Source organism: Orbicella faveolata, unplaced genomic scaffold (assembly GCF_042242905.1).
Source record: "Orbicella faveolata isolate gen_17 unplaced genomic scaffold, um_ofav_v1 contig_47, whole genome shotgun sequence".
NCBI classification, from domain to species: domain Eukaryota; kingdom Metazoa; phylum Cnidaria; class Anthozoa; order Scleractinia; family Merulinidae; genus Orbicella; species Orbicella faveolata.
This window is the reverse complement of record NW_028301577.1, coordinates 20,515,692-20,531,821: the sequence shown is the minus strand read 5'-3', so window position 1 is coordinate 20,531,821 and position 16,130 is coordinate 20,515,692. Positions and strand designations below refer to the sequence as shown.

Below are 16,130 nucleotides of genomic sequence, written 5' to 3'. Positions count from 1 at the left end.
CCCATATCATGGGGACAACCCCAATACTAGAAATGGCGCACGCTTACGGTCTCCGTTCCCGATTATGGCTCCTGTCCGGGCATGTTCTCTCCAAAACGAAGTCAGTGACCCCTCATCCTTTTTTACATTTTTGACATAACTAACTCATCACCTTACAGCGGTAAAAGTCTCAGAAAAAAAAAATCAATGTTGGAAAATTTTCAAGCGAACGTCCTTAAGAGAGTTCCGCTCATTTCCATTGCTAGTGGTAACATCTTGGTCTGACCTGTTAACAATAGATGATTTTCGGCCGTCCCAACTTCATTTTCTTATAGCTGTTCCCAGTTTACTCCTAAAGAAGAAAAAATACCATTTCCAAAACAAGAAAGAAAGAAACATGGTTTTCAAACCTTTATTTCATCAGCACCTTAACATATTTGTGTTATCAACACATAATTTAACACTATGCTTCTTTGTACTAAATATGGTCATTTTTAAAAAGTCTTATAAAGATCCACTTTGGATGCATGGATGCATCGTAGCTGCTAATCCCTGGACCAATTTGTACCAGCCCAATAGTAGTAGTATTCCAATAGTCTTTATTGGCTCGATATAAGCCCCATAGCCCCAACAGTTCTTTATTTCTTTATTGGACCAAAATGTATCCCATAGCTTTAATATGCTTGTCACCATTGTCCGGAGACCAAGTCGCCTCATTGCCACAGGAGTTTGAGTCATCATATAATCCTCCCGTCCCAAATCCAATCCTGGAATCAGGGGTGTTGCAGTCATTTTCTTGATTGGCAATTATGCCGATTCTTGCCTTACTGCGGGCAGTTTCGGCTCCGATATTATTGAAGCCTTCCCTGTTACAGTTGCTTTGCAAAGAGGCGGCTGAGCCAATCAGAGTTTTCCACTTGTTTCGTCCAAGGAACGTACCGCGGTGTCGTCCGTCGGCAATCACCGAGTAAAGAGAGGCAGCAGTCATGGGGAGGAGTATGAAATTCATTTGATCGTTGGTCTTCATTCCGAGGCAGATCTTGGTGAAGGGCGTGTTCCAGTATGTTGGCAACTTGACTTCATTCGTGTCGAGTGCCTGTCCCGCAGACGAGGACCCGTAGCCAGTTTTGTCGCTCCAGTAGGTCGAATCGTAATTAAACGTTTTCTGCGTGTAAGGGAGAATAGAAAAAAATGAGCGGGACTGAAAATTTTCTTGGGTCTCCTCATGATACATGCTTTTACACCTTTTAAAACTGCCCTGCATACTGAGGCTGCGCCCGCAGAACGAGCGGCAGTCAAAACTTAGCTGTCCTACCGATGACGTCACGATAATAACCTTTTCATTCGAAGCTGACAAAAATAAAGGCAAAGCTTAAGGTGCTTTGGCCTTTTCTAATAGTTAACTTGAGAATTCCGGGTTTAATTTGACCAGGAACAGCATATTTTTTTCAAAATAACACAACTATTACCCTACCTGGCGACACTTGACGAACTACGAGCGAGTTGCCATGCCGGACGCCGGCGACCCATTTTTGGCGCCGAATTGGAAGCTTGGAGACACAAAATGTTTCATATTTTTCACTTTTTATAATCTGATATTGTTTTGTGAATTGCAAATCCCTTTTCGTGAATATTTAATGCCATCTCCAGTGAGAACAGTTGCCTGATTTCAATGCTATTCCTGTTAACTTACATTGACGTCAGGACAATAAAGTTTTTCCGCCTGCTGAATCCTGATTGGCCAATTTAAATTTCAGGCGCGCCACCCGTATGCAAGGTGGAGGAGAGGAAGATAAAGAGAGAGATGCTGCTAATCCAGGATGGCACATTAGTGCCGTCAATTTTCGTTACCAGCGTCAATTTGCCATCGCCGCGATCCAAGGCCATCAATCTCGTACCCAAATCTCACTCTGTTTGCCTGGCTGTGGGAGATCTGGGTTCTAGGTTACGAGGCCACGGGTCAAATAGCTCGGCTAAAAAACCAATCGGGGGAAAATAGGGGGCGAGGGAAAGAGGGCGTGCTCGCAATTCGTAATGGTACCTGAGTGCCGTCTATTTTCATCACTAGAGTCCAGCCCCCTCCGCCGCATTCACCAAGACCACTGTTACTCATGTGACAATAAACAGGGATTTTTCCAATATTCGGCATCGTCAGCTCGTAGGCTTTGTCATCCTGAGCGCTGCAAGATCATAAGAAAAGTAGATTTGAATGCAGTAAAATAACCAGAAAGTCTAAGAATCATGAAGCTCTGGAAAGGTAGGACATGATTTATGAGCTTGAAAACTTTGAAAATACTTCAAGAGCTATACTCAGGAGCCCATCACTAGGAGCGTGCGACCACCCCATATTCCTGTCACGGTGTTTTCACAGACCGATCTATTTTTAATTTGAATTTACCTCGAATTCAGATCCCCGCAGGAACCTCAGTGATGAACCACAAGCACGGACTTAATTTTAAACTGAAGTCATCATTTCAGTGATGGGCTCTTCTAGTGTGGTAAGCCATTTTCTACCTTACCGATGCGCGCTCATGTAGACTGGAACTGACCCATTTCACGGAAAAAGAAGCCTAAAATAGACCGGTCGATAAAAATGCCGTGACATAGGCTTAGTATGGGAGTTGCACGCTCCCAGTGATGGGCTCCTGGTATACCTGACAAAGAATATGTGTAAACCCAGGCGCAAAGTTGTAAATGCTTTCTTTTATAGGAAGATTTTTTCATAAGAACGCTGAAGCTAGCAATTGCTGCGAAAGACCGTTAATTTAGGCCTCAAATTTGGTCAAGAAATGTATAATTTTGTTAGTTAAAGTTGTAAGAGTTACAAATGAAAGAAATAGTTTTGTCATCCCCGGTAGTGACAATCACGTGAAAAATTTAAATGATGTCGGCCCTTAAAAGATTTACTGCTATATCATTTCACAATTAAAGAAATTTCGGTTCAAATCGATTAAGAAATTTATGTCTCAGACTGAAAAAACAGGTGGACATATAATTTCATAAAAAGAGCATCGCCACACGGAAACGGTACTCTTATGAAAGATAGTTAGAAAGCGATGTATGTTTAAACTCTTGACACTCTTAAAGCCGTTCTTGCAAAATTGGTAACATACAGTCCTTTTTCTCAACCGCAAAACGCAAAACGTTCAAAAACAAGCAACGGACGAGTATGTAGGTCAGCAATACTCACTTCGTCTTGTCATGAATATCTTTGCACGAAATTGATGCTAAAAGAGAGAAAACGAAAGCGTTACTTTAATATATGGCTTATCCTCGTTTGATTTACTTAAGGACGTTCGTGCTTATTATTTCTGCTCAACCTTACTGCGCACGCAAATTCACACGCCACGTCATGCATGAGAACGCTCTAAGTAATAAAATGAGCAATGATAGGGCATTGCTATAGCTTTGCCTAGATTTAACGATCTTGGACGTTCCGTGACCCCTACTTTTCTTTCCAGAAACAGATTTTATTTGCAATGAGATCCACATTGTCCAAAAATGAACAAAAATTCAATGTGGGAAGTTAAAAAATTTCAAGGTTTCTGTCCACGGGACATCGAATCTTGCCATCTTACGGCTGCAAGGCGCGTGAAACTATGGTCGCTAAATGCGAACTTGTTCTTTAAGGAACCTCACCAGTTGACTAAATTCACTTAACAGGTTTACGTAAACAATATTTGGCAGAGAACATTTCACCTGGGCTTACAGACACTGTGGCCTTATTCGCCAACGAAACTCGATTTTTTCAGATTTAGGGAGTTCTTCCAGGCATGTTCTCTCCAAAACGAAGTCGGTGACCCCCCATTTTTTTTTTTTTTATACATTTCTGACATGACTAACTCATCATCTTTTAGTGTTTAAAGTCTCAGAAAAAAAGTCAATGTTGGAAAATTTACGCGCGAACTTCCTTAAGATTATGACTTCTCGGAAATGGCAAAGGACAAATTAAGAAACAGGAGAGTGGCAGGGGTGTGGGAGCGGGGAGAGGGGAGCGGTGTGGCAGGAGACAATTTGACCCAGGAAAAGCTAGCTATTTATCACTGTTCACGAGTACTCCCGCGTTTATAGTTTGGCTTAATCACGATCTGGTTCATTCTTGCTGTATGTCTCGATATACTTCCGGCTTTTATCCACACCTCCCCCCCTGGGGGTATTGTGCCGGATGTTGCGATATAAGACCAGTTTAGATGCACCACAAACAGTTAGAAGTAATTCGTTGTGAGGTTTTCCGGTCGTGTGATTTTCTCGGGGCTATAATTGATGTTTTCGTGCTTATCTACGTTTAAAAATACACTGAGTAAAAGCTCACTTAAGGAGGATCCACTTCCACCACCTCCGCCACTTCCGCCACTTCCTCCACTTCCGCCACTGCCTCCACTCGCCAACTTCTTGTTTATTGCCGCAATTTCCTGGTCTAACAGCGCGCGTAGCTGCTGAAGATCTTTACAAGGGTGGCATTTCCGTTTTCCATTCACCACATGGCCATGGAAAATACTAGTTAAAGAAAGCGACAGAAGAATTATTGTCGCAAACATCTTCATCCCTTAAGACTGCGGGAAGAAAAATCCAACCTCCACTTCACAGACGAGTTCTTTAAGTGCGTGTTGCTTGAACAGCTTAGGTGTTTTTATGAGCATTTTTCTGCTCGCATAATCATCACAATCTAATAACAGATAGTATAGAATGACAGCCACCAGAGTGAATGTCCTTCATCTTAATGTTTAGATAGTCAGGCTTAGATGCTTATGCTTCACCCACTAATTTTTTCCCCTATCACGTGCCAGGCATAAACCCTTTACCATCCTCATGATTAGATCATTTCATTTGTATGGGTGACTCCCTCCTAAAGACAAACACATTCTACTCTTACGTTGCGGCTTTTGGAATCGAGACTAAAGAATGGTTTCCATTTGTTAAAACACCCAAACGTTTCACGGAATCCGACCTTTAATTATAATCTGCTCCCTTACACAGGAAAGACATATTTTCATACTTTTAACTAACTGCACGTCCTTGGTTTCTTGAAAATTGACGTACTTAACGTCTCGTCAAGGCATAGGTTCAGGTTCATCTGCGTGTCACGCTATCTCATCTAGTTAAATGAAGAAAATTCTGCTCTCAAGTTGTTGTCATTTCCGTTTGTTTCCCTTCTAAATTTTATACCCAGGTTATAGATTGGCATGGATATCGTTATTCCTAAAGAATATTTTGCTGGCCTTAGAGTGACTGGTGTTGAATATGCAGAATATTTTTTAGAATTAAATTGAAATATAGTAAGAAGGGTGCTGGGCTCATGGATAATGCGCTCGTCTCCGGATCTAGCGGTCTGGGTTAGAGCCCTGACTGGAGGCATCGTGTTCTGTTCTCGGACAAGACTGACTCTCACAGTGCCTCTCTCCACCTAGGTGAATAAATGGGTAACGGCGAATTGAATGCTGGGGGGTAACCCAGCATTCTATCGTTCCATCCATGGGGGAGTAGAAATACTCCTAGTCGCTTCATGCGACAGAAACCGGGATAAGCTTCGGCCTGGTGGGCTATTGGCTCGTATGCAGACTTAACCATTGGGCAAATTAGTAAAAGGAATTTCCAGACTCCCTCTTTCTCTAAACAAAAAAAAATTCCCCCAATCTCTCAAGGATGGAAATTGGCCTCAAACGTGTTGAAAACAGATCTGCTCTCTGATGCACGAACAAAAACTATACATACGTGATTTCAGTCCATGTATATTACCTTGGTTTCTTGTGAATGAATGTCGTTAAAATGTTGTCGTCAGGTCATATTCTAAATTCAAGGGTCAATGCAACAGAGCTGTAATGTAAACTCACACAAGATACAGCTCACTCACGAGCCATTTGAACAAGCTACACTACAACACAAATCGTATATTTTTGTCGTTCTTCGAAATAGCGTTAATTTTCCAAAATAGCCTCTACCGTCAGATCCACTGTGATAGACTAGCACATGCGCTTAGATTCTCAAAAACTTTAGCCCAATGTTTTCCGTTTCTGTCGTGAAACTCATCCATGTTAAGGTTTATATCGTTCTCCATCTTTGCCATCCTTACAATGGATATTTTCTAACTGCTACTCCGATAATAGTAATAATTGAGCGTGATTTCCATCTAGGCAGAACCAAAAATGGAACAACTCAAAGCAAAACTGCATCTTTTAGAGTGAGTTAAAACTCATTTTCTTTATATGCTACATTTTGATGGCTATCTTCTTTTTTGTTTTGTTTTTCCTTTTGAGAAAACCATTTGTATTCATTAACGTTCCTTATTTTGTTCTCTGGATGTAATATGTATATCGCTATTCCCACTATAACGTATTTTACCTGAGTTCCGATCACTAAAGAAATACCAGTTTTAAGAAGCGTGAATTCGTTTTCCTATACAGTGGCTGGTTATCGAGCCTAAGTGGTTTGCCTGCATTGCAGCCTACAACTACAACATTGACAACAAATTTACCCTTTCTGGGCTTGAAATATCATAGATTTGTAGTCCATTCCTTATCATTTAGTAGTTAAACCGCGCAGCCAATATTCGGCGTTTATATAATTAAGCGCGATCGGTTTCTGTCGCCAGACAAATGGCTCATCACACAAACAAACGTTCGTCATCGAGGGCCGGCGTATGTTACAGCTCTGTTGTTAACATTGTTGTTCAGTGTCATTCTCAATAATTGAAATTATCCCAACAATGTAAAAAACTAACGAAGTAAATTTTACAGATGGGTGAGGATTTTATTTATACCAAATCACTCGAACACGCCGCATAAGCCTACACGGTTTCGCACATTATTTGGGTGAAAAACGTAGCTGGTCAGGGGTGGATTTACATTAAATAGTTGGCGTCAGATGGCCAGAAACCATCAGCAGCTAAAATCTCCGGAGGAAAATACAGGAGGAGAGGATACTCAAACTACCCAGTACTAGCTGATAGTTTTAGTATAAAGAACACTCAAAGAGAATGAATGATAATCTGAGAATGTTCATTGCGTCAAAATTAAGACAACAATTGGCAAAACTAGAAGTTATATTTCGGTAAGCCGAACTGTGCGCCGTCAGACAAGAACATGCCGTACCCCAATCCAGTAGAGATCTTTGCGTTTTGTCTTGAGTATTTCTTTTCGTTTCGTCTCTTCATTGTTTTTAACACTGTATTTAAGAGCTATCTTGTATGCATATTCTAGTCTGATGATGGTATAGTTGTTACCGAAATATATTTCCCTACTTTTGCCAATTGTTGTCTGAATTTCTACACCGGCAATGAACATTCTCGGATTATCATTCATCGTAGCTCTCTGTATACTCAAATTAGAAGGAAGAAATGGAAATGAATCGGCCACGCATTGAGAAAGGAACGGGAAAGTGTCTCCAGACAGGCCCTCCTCTGGAAACGAAAGAAAGCGAGGAAGTACAAAAGCAAAAAACTGCAGAAGGTCAACCGAACAAGAACTGCGGCAGATAGGTCTAAAATGGAACAAATTGGAAGAAGGAACATTGTGGCAGTGCTCTACGCTTCACAGAGGAGCGAAGGGGACAGAGAGTGAGGGGCGGGAGGGGAGGGTAGAAGGAGCAACTAAGCATAACAACAAGTCCTTGCCCCTCTCACAACCCCACCCCCCTCAATCCCTGGGAGTTTGTGCAACCTCGTTCCCGAAGTCCTATCTTTAGGGCAGAACTACTCATAACCGGCGCGAGTTATTCCTTGTCCCCCTTTTCCCTAATATTTAGAACTGGCGTTCAATTTCAATCTAGTTATCTCTATTGCCTCTGATATTTGATTATCATGTGTGAGATTAGTCCACTGTACTGCCAATTACACTGTAACCAGTCCTTTTATCTGTAGCTATAGCTTTCTTTCCATTTCCTCCCTACGATTTGTTTACCAGAACTGGAAACACTCTCTGAACACGTTAAAGAATGCGGGGGTGCACCCGAATTTTCGTGGAAAATGTGAATTTAATTTTATTTTGTTTTTCTCGGAATTTAATTGCGTTGAAGGAGGGGAGGGGACGGTAAAGAAGAAATATCCCACAATGCCTATCAATCGTTTAATTTGAGAAATTTTTTCCACGTGCTACATGTAGAGAAGGTTATTTGGCTACGATTTTCAACTTCCTGGTAATTAAATGAGCTTTCTTTGCTTTCTTTTCTTTTCTTATTAACTTATGTAAGACATATTGTAATTTGGTGGTGTTTTCTGAATTCTAGATCAGAGAAAAAGAATGGAGTGTGGGAATATCGAGAAGTCGACGCCGAAGCCGCCATATTGCATGCTTATTGTGTTGTTTATACGCAGGTAGGTTGTCTTGTATTACTGATTTGACTCGAACAAATTTATTTTTAGTGCGGGTATATCTTACAAAGGAGCTTCACGTTATATTTCTTGTATCGCTCCCTGCTGTAATTTGTTGGCGAGTTTTTGCATTTGGCAGCGAAATGGCGGCAAATTTAAAACCCTGATGTATCAATTTTTGTTTCCATATTATCTTTAACCTTGAATGTACATTCCTTACCATTAACCAACTCACATTTATACATCCCGTCGAAAAACCTTTAAACTTTGTCTAAGTAATTTCTGTAATTTGTCCGTAACCGTGTATCCTCAGAAATCGGTCAGTACAAAATGCAGATTGCAGACTGGAGGCTGCAGAATGGATACAAAATGTAGACTAGCAGAGATGCCAAACTGAAAAACAAAATTGAAACCTGGGAAATCGGCAATTTTACCTTCTTGGCTGGTTAAAGTAGACCATGGCCAATTCAACCACAAGTATCCGTCAAAATATCCAAAAAATATTTCCAACAAAAACACCAAAAGTCACCCAAGATATGTCTGAAAAATGTATTTTATGCGCTTTGCTTCATTGTATTGTCTGGGAAATGTGGGAGACTTGGTGATTAGGTCTTTATTTGAGATACTCCTGGATAATCCAGGGCTGGGGCTGGTCAAAAACCTGTACCCGGTCTGCAGTCTGCATTTTGTACCTGGTCTGCAGTCTGCATTTTGTACCCAGTTTGCAATCTGCAGTTTGTCCTGACCCTCTCTGAAATACCGGTACATGTAGTCAATCAATCAATCAATCAATAACTTTATTAATGTGTCAAATACATTCTAGCCGAGGATAAAAAACCCTCTACTAATAGGGGACTAGTGAATAAGCGACTAGTGAATAAAAGAAAGCCACTTGATCTGAATTGGGCAATAGCATGTAACACACAAAGCTAACAAGGTTTACTGCCCTAATGAACATCAAAGAATGCAACTTTTTTACACTCCAGGATTGCCAAATGCAAGTGATACAAAAGAAATTGCGCTTCCTCATATAGATATGTGTTTATATTTATAACTATACATGGGCATCTAATAAGAAACAAATGATTATGAATGACAAATACTAACTAAAATCTTACCCAGCATTTATTAATATATAATATAGTTACATTAGTGTTTTTCTTTCTTCAGAGAAATATCAAGCATGGAATGCTACATGTAGAATCAATAAACTCTGTTTGAGAGAGAAGACTGAACAGCTTCAGATGCCCTGTATTGATGAGGTATGTATATGTTGATTACTTACACATTCTAAACTTAAGGCCACACCAGGGAGCCTCCTTATCAGTTTAATGGGGATTCTGGTCAGAATTTTGAAAAGCACCCCTTTGAGGTGCTAGAATGCACTTTTTAGGTTGTGGTTCAAGTTCATTAGTAACTCAAATTACTGCTTATTAATTTTTCACGTTGTGAGTTTGGGAGCAAATTTCACTCCTTCGGTGTTTCTGCCCTTCACTTCCTGTTGAACTTTTTTCCACATACATGTAACATGATTTACTCCCGAGTGATTTGGTTTGATAGCAAAGATTTCTGTCATTGGATCAGTTACTAGACAGTTGGTTTTGCAAATCTGTGTAACATTTGGTAATGATTCAGGGTGCAACAAAATGCTTTAATTTATAGAAACTGACATGGTTTACAGCAGAGAATTCTGAGTGAGAAAGTGAACAGATACTTTTTACCCACATTGTATTTGCATGATCCATTTTTTGCTATGATATAGTTTGTCATCTGATGTGCATGTATGGGTAGTTGAGCTTACATTTCCTGAAGAACAGATTACACAATTGCAATGTAGCTTCTTGTTGTAGATGACAAATTATAAGTCGAAATTTTTTAATCGTTTTGACTCTTAAAAAATTTGAATCTTTTCTGAACTACATGCATGTGTGGTGATAAAAGAACAAAGAAAATGCTCGTTTGTCATGACTATCTGCCCCAATTAAGCCATAAGTGAAAGCATGCTGCACCATGCAAGTCAAATTATTAAATTACAGCTACGCTATGGTGAGCTTTTTACAAAAGTTATGTGTACTACAGGATGTGTATTTTCTATTCTATCAATTGATTCTTAACACAGAGTTTGGATTATGCATGGAACATTGTTTAGAAAAAACAACAAGAACATTGTTGAGTCTTGTTTACTTATGGATTGATCGACAGAAATTGTTTTGTGACTTTCACAACAGTAGCTATTTTGTGATTTTTGTAAACTATCATATGATAATAATTCCAATTACAAAGCATAAACAACATTATTTTAGAGTACATCACTCATTCAAATTTGAAGTGTTTTGCTAGTTGGTATGCCATTTAGAATGTAGCCCATGGTTGCATAAAATAGTAAGTACACCATACTCCACAAACATCTGTCATTTGGTACCACAATGTACATAAGTCATCTGCGATTTGTGAACATAAAATGATAAAAAAAGTTCCTTATTTTAAAAATGGTTCTTATAGTATTTTGTCATATTTTCTGGGCACTTTTCAGAATCAAGAAGAGATCAACATTGTTAAAAATAGTTATTTCCTCGTTTTTCAAGTCCTTGATTATAAATTCTATCCTGTTAAGAAATTGAAATTCTAGTGATGAGCTTAATTTTGTCTAGATGACGAGTAAGCTTGGAAGCAAATCAAAAGAAATGCTTAAGACATTCAGTTCTTTCTCTTAAGTTCCCTTTCTCATTCAGACTTTCTAAAGCAAATTCTTACCTATGGGGCTCTGCAGTCATCAGACTTAGACTGCTGAGTGTGACATTATGGCTTTCCCTTCATCTGAAGTTCAGGGATTTTTTTTGCCAAGTTTGAACAGTTACTGAAATAGAAGCTGGGCAGCTTCATATGTCTTGTCAACATTCCAGAGTAAAACTTCTTTCCAAGTCAAAGCTGAGTCCCACTGTATGTAGTAAAAACCTTAAAACAAATGTAAATGACCTATACAAGTGAATATATGAAAGATCATATATTTGAATTGCAGAGAAAGATATAAAGATATGATTGATCATAGCAGTTATACACACAACTTAAGCAGTTGTGAAATTAAAGCCTGAATAAAATTCAGGCCTGAACAGGATTCGAACCCCTTACCTCTGCGATACCGGCGCGGTGCTCCACCAACTGAGCTATTAAGCCAACTGGGAACTGGTCACATTGTGAGTTCATAATATACCCGTAGATGGTGCAGAATACAAGTGAATATATGAAAGACCATATATACACTGTATAAACTGCAGAGAAATATACCTTTCATTTTCTTGTATTTGTGTCCAAATCAAGCTTGAAATTTTGATGCAAAATTTTTTTGTCGCCAATCATTTCCCATGATCTCTGGACAGACTCTACACAGAACTGAAAAAGTGTTACTGATAACATTTGAAATGTTAGGGTTTGGATAAGAAATGTTTTAAAACAGTCAACTTCTCCTTGGCATTTACTTTGTCAGGAGCACATTGGATATGTGCTGTTCCTGTTCAGTTAAGACATTTCCATAAAAAAGTAAGGAAGATATAGGTATATTGCTCCTTAAACAGATTCCAAATATCCTAACGCGACCGTGTACAAATTTTACCGGTGTGGATGACCTGATGTGATGGCGTTATTATGTCTCTAGATTGTTTGGTAGTGACATTCTTCTCAGTTTATACATGCAAAACTTAATAGTATTTGGTGGTTTGAAATCTTTTCAACTTTAATTGCAGAAATTACAGTATTTTCTAGCAGTGGAACTGTTAGTAAACCCTTTTATAATAAAGTCTCCATATAATGTGCACTCTGATTGGCTGAAACAGCATGCTTTTTCAGAGAACAGATGCACAGGTTGATGACAGTAAGCTGGCTTTCCAATTTTTGCCTCAGAATTTGACAAATTTAACCCAAATTTAACATGCCCTGTGACTCAGACAATTGTAATGGAGACAAGGTATTTGTATGCAGTAAATATGGCTGCACAGAGACCATTGTTAATAACAGTAGAGTTAAAACTGCACTAAAATGACAAGTATTGCAAGATTGCCGCAAAACACATAGCCATGCAAATAAACAAGTTCTCAACCTAGCGAATGCTTCGATAAAATACATTATATTTGTTATGGAGGCAGAAATTGGCAGGTATATTTTGCAGGGTGCAGGGTGCAGGTTGCAGGTTGAAATGTAATTATAACTGGAAAACCGCTGGCACTTGAAAGAACAGACAGTTGGTAGAATTACCGTGACTGTTACATGACGCTGTTTACAGTTGCTCAGAAAGGTGGCTTCCACCTAAGTGCCAAACCGGCCAAAGCGATGGGAGGAGAGTATATTTCAATGATTTTAAGCCTGCAATGAATTATTGTTTTTGAAGAAACATCTGAAATATCATCTGAAATATCTGCTGAATTTGGCTTCTTCCCAGTGAGTACCAAAATGAAAGCATACTGAGCTTGCGCTAGTATATTCCGTCGGTTAAAATCTTATATTATTTCATTTCTTTATTTATTTGCTTCATTTGTGATGGCAATCTTCTGTTGTTGAGGGAAGACTCGAGCCATATCTGGAATCGATGAAGACATCTGTGGAGTGGCCATCCAGATGGCTTTGAAGGGATTTCACCAGTCCCTGCGTGTCGATCGATAAGTACTTATAGCAGATCGATCGTGTTTTCGATGGACATGAGAACATCGCTCAAACCAAGTGCAATCACAAACATGTTGGGAAGCGTACGAAGTCTCTGGTTTCTGTACACGGCGTAACAAGTTAGAAGATTGCCAAAGAAGGCCTAAATATTAATAACAACGTGTTTTCACTACGTGAAAGAGGCGAACTACTTTATGTAAGAACCCCCGAGGAGTATATAGGTTATTAATTATTTTTAGTGCCAGCGGTTTTTCAGTTATAGTTAAATTTCAACCTGCAACCTGCACCCTGCACCCTGCAAAATATACCTGCCGGGCAGAAATTATACTAAAGAAATAAAGCAATGACAGAAAACACCAATTGAGCTGTCTCTGTTTATAATGAGACACTTCATTTTTGTAAAAATGCTCAAACAACACTTACATGCAGTGTAGTAACACTTGTTTGCTGACTAGTGATCTCCGTTTATCCCAGCAAAGTGAACCTCAACAATTTTGTTTCAACGCTCACCCTATGAGTGATCAGTTGAAAGCTTGCTCTGATATTCTCTCCTGTAAGCGTAGTAGAACCAGTGGGAGCAGTCTAGTCTTTTCAACTTTGACGCTATTAGGTGTAGCTCTTTTCAAATACAACTCAACATTTTGCACTTTGTCCTTTGCACTCTCAGAATTAATTTTTAAAAAAATTAAAATTATCACCCTCAAAGTTATAAAACTAGACATTTAATTTTAAGCTATTGACTGGAAATTATTTTGAAGAGCAAGAGCTACTTCCTGCTAAAAGCCTGGTACCTCTTTGGTGTGAAAATAAATATTCAAACTGCACTCATAAAAGAAGATTCAGTTGCATGTACCTTTTACAATTATTACATGGACATGTATGGGTAATTTGGAAGTCCTTCACCAAATTTTAAGAACTTTCCTTTCCTAAGAACTTTTAAGAACTTTTAAGAACTTTCCTCCTTCACTTGAATAGACAAAATTCTTCCATGGATATCATGTTTGTGTTAAAGCTCATATTTGTTATATTGAGGCATGATTGTTTTGAGGCTTTTGTGTTTGTGATTTTCTAGGCCTCTATCTAGTCAGTGTATTTTTTTCGTGCATCTCCCTATGGGAAATATTATTAAATGAAAAATGCATTTCTTGGATTAGGATGAAAATGATAGCCTTGGGCTTTTGGATCAACATCAATTGGCTGAATTTTTGGCAGATGCATTTCAATAGGACAGAGACAGTTGAAGATTTGACTAATTCCGAAAAAATCTTAGCAGGAAAAAGTTTAATAGGTTGCTTTGGCTTGGAGCAAAATAATGAGTTAGTCATGAACATGCCAAAAAATTACTTGTTAAGATTCGAATCAACTACATGTAATAACACCTAAATTTCTAGTTTTTCTTCGCACAGAAAGCAGGTTTGATATCTGAAATCCCAAGGTACAATCAGTTATAGATTGATTTCTTTTTGTGTTGCATTGCTTTTTTTTGTTTTGTTTTTCTTAGTAACTCAGTCTTTTCTCTTTTTTTTGCACCTGAGGGCAATCACAAACTTGCCTGTAGTTTTTATTTCATTTAATTTTTTTTCGTATTTTTAAAGTTAGCTAGCCAGCCGTTGATTTCATGCTTTGTTTACATTCATGCTTTGTTTACTTTCATGCTTTGTTCACTTTGACTGGCACGTTACGTTACTTCGAATGTTACTTCGGGTGTCACGCTTGTCACGCTTGTCTACGTTACCTTGGTTGTAACGCAACGCAACGCTCTCGTGCCGACAGCAATGTTATTTTCTCTTTGATGAAGTTGATTTTTTTGAGATATTGCTTTTGTTGTTGTTGTGAAGTTGCATTTATTGATTCTCATTTTGCTTTATTTTCATGCAGGTTGCTGGATGGCTATGTACAGTGAATGTGCTGCAAGTCAGGATTGACAGATCCAAGATTTAGTTAGAGGTAGAACAGAAAACTTAATTTGTTTCAAGATTATCCGAGAAGAATCAGAGCTAAGAATTCCTTTTCCGTACTAGAGTCAATCAGTTTCACAAGTCAAGCACCGTTATTACCATGCCGAATTGTCTGGGAAAGGCAAAATTTACGATCAATTTATTATCAGTGTTCAAACGTGGACGGTAAGACTGATCCGTACGGCAGTAAGAAAGAGGCGTAATTTTCGTTGATGCAATTGAGATGCAAGTGCAATGTTAAATTCTGTGAAAACAAAACTTTGCCAGAAATTTATTGTAAAAGTAAAACACAAATTTTATAAGCCAGTGTCATGTCATTTTTTCGTAAAAGTTGTTGCCTTGTTAGCATCGGTTTGATCGTGTTTAGTTTTCCCGCCAAAAGACTTAGAAAAAATACGGGCGCTCAAAATACGCATGCGCCAGTTTTTTTAAAAAAAAATTCGCTGTAGTTGCTGTAAATAACATCTGTTTAAAAATTTATTTTTCCCGCCAAAAGACTTAGAAAAAATACGGGCGCTCAAAATACGCATGCGCCGTTTTTTTTTAAAAAAAGTAATTTCTTAGTTAGTAATATTAAACTTAAAGAAATAACCAACAATAAAATATATTTTTGCCTTGTGTCTGCTCTACTTGATGTTGTTTGTTAGACTGTAATTACTAGTCAATATAATAAACAGTTTTCATTGTAATCTTTATTATCTTTAAAGTATTTCAATAATCACAATCAAGTATTAGGGTGAAAATCACTTTATTCGCCTCAAGTATTCTCTAATTATAAGTTAATTACTTGATAGAAACCAATTAAATAATTAAAGAGGTGTGAAGAAAAAATGTCCCCTATATATACTAAGACTTTTGGCGGGAAAATTTGGAAACATTTGCACAGCGTTTCCCCTGACAACTTTCTCGGCAAAAAATTCAAAATGGCTTCCCTTACAATTTCCCGCCAAAAATTATTTGAACATCACCTGGTGCAAAAAAGTGTAAAACACCAATTTTGTTTCCTACCCGTTAAAAATCCGAAAACGATGTTTTAACTTCGTTACTAAATGATTAAATCTCTCCGAGACAACTTTGTTTTTTCCAACTCTTTTGCACGAGATGATGTTTCGGATAAAAACCTTTTTCCACCGATTCTCGTTTGTAACACAGGACAAATGAAATCAAAAACAGCTTACAAATGTACCCGTCCTAAACAATCTGTAACAACAGCTATGAAGTTTTGGAGTAATGCA

At 38.4% G+C, this 16,130-nt stretch overlaps 1 protein-coding gene and 1 long non-coding RNA gene across 2 annotated transcripts; one reads left to right on the top strand and one right to left on the bottom strand.

Moving 5' to 3' along the window:
- Positions 1-375: 375 nt before the first annotated feature.
- LOC149097535 (putative skeletal organic matrix protein 5) lies at positions 376-4,565 on the bottom strand. Its single transcript, XM_089280513.1, has 4 exons — positions 4,292-4,565; positions 3,170-3,206; positions 2,021-2,159; positions 376-1,144 (listed from the first exon to the last, which is right to left on the bottom strand). Exons 1-4 carry the CDS (start codon positions 4,521-4,523, stop codon positions 626-628), a joined length of 927 nt encoding a protein of 308 aa, XP_089136639.1. The 5' UTR covers positions 4,524-4,565; the 3' UTR covers positions 376-625.
- A 3,468-nt stretch (positions 4,566-8,033) lies between these two features.
- On the top strand, positions 8,034-15,513 carry LOC110047692 (uncharacterized). The gene is made up of 4 exons (XR_016204371.1): positions 8,034-8,109; positions 8,200-8,287; positions 9,455-9,546; positions 14,816-15,513. It is a non-coding gene; the product is annotated as an uncharacterized LOC110047692 (long non-coding RNA).
- The last annotated feature ends 617 nt before the right edge of the window (positions 15,514-16,130 follow it).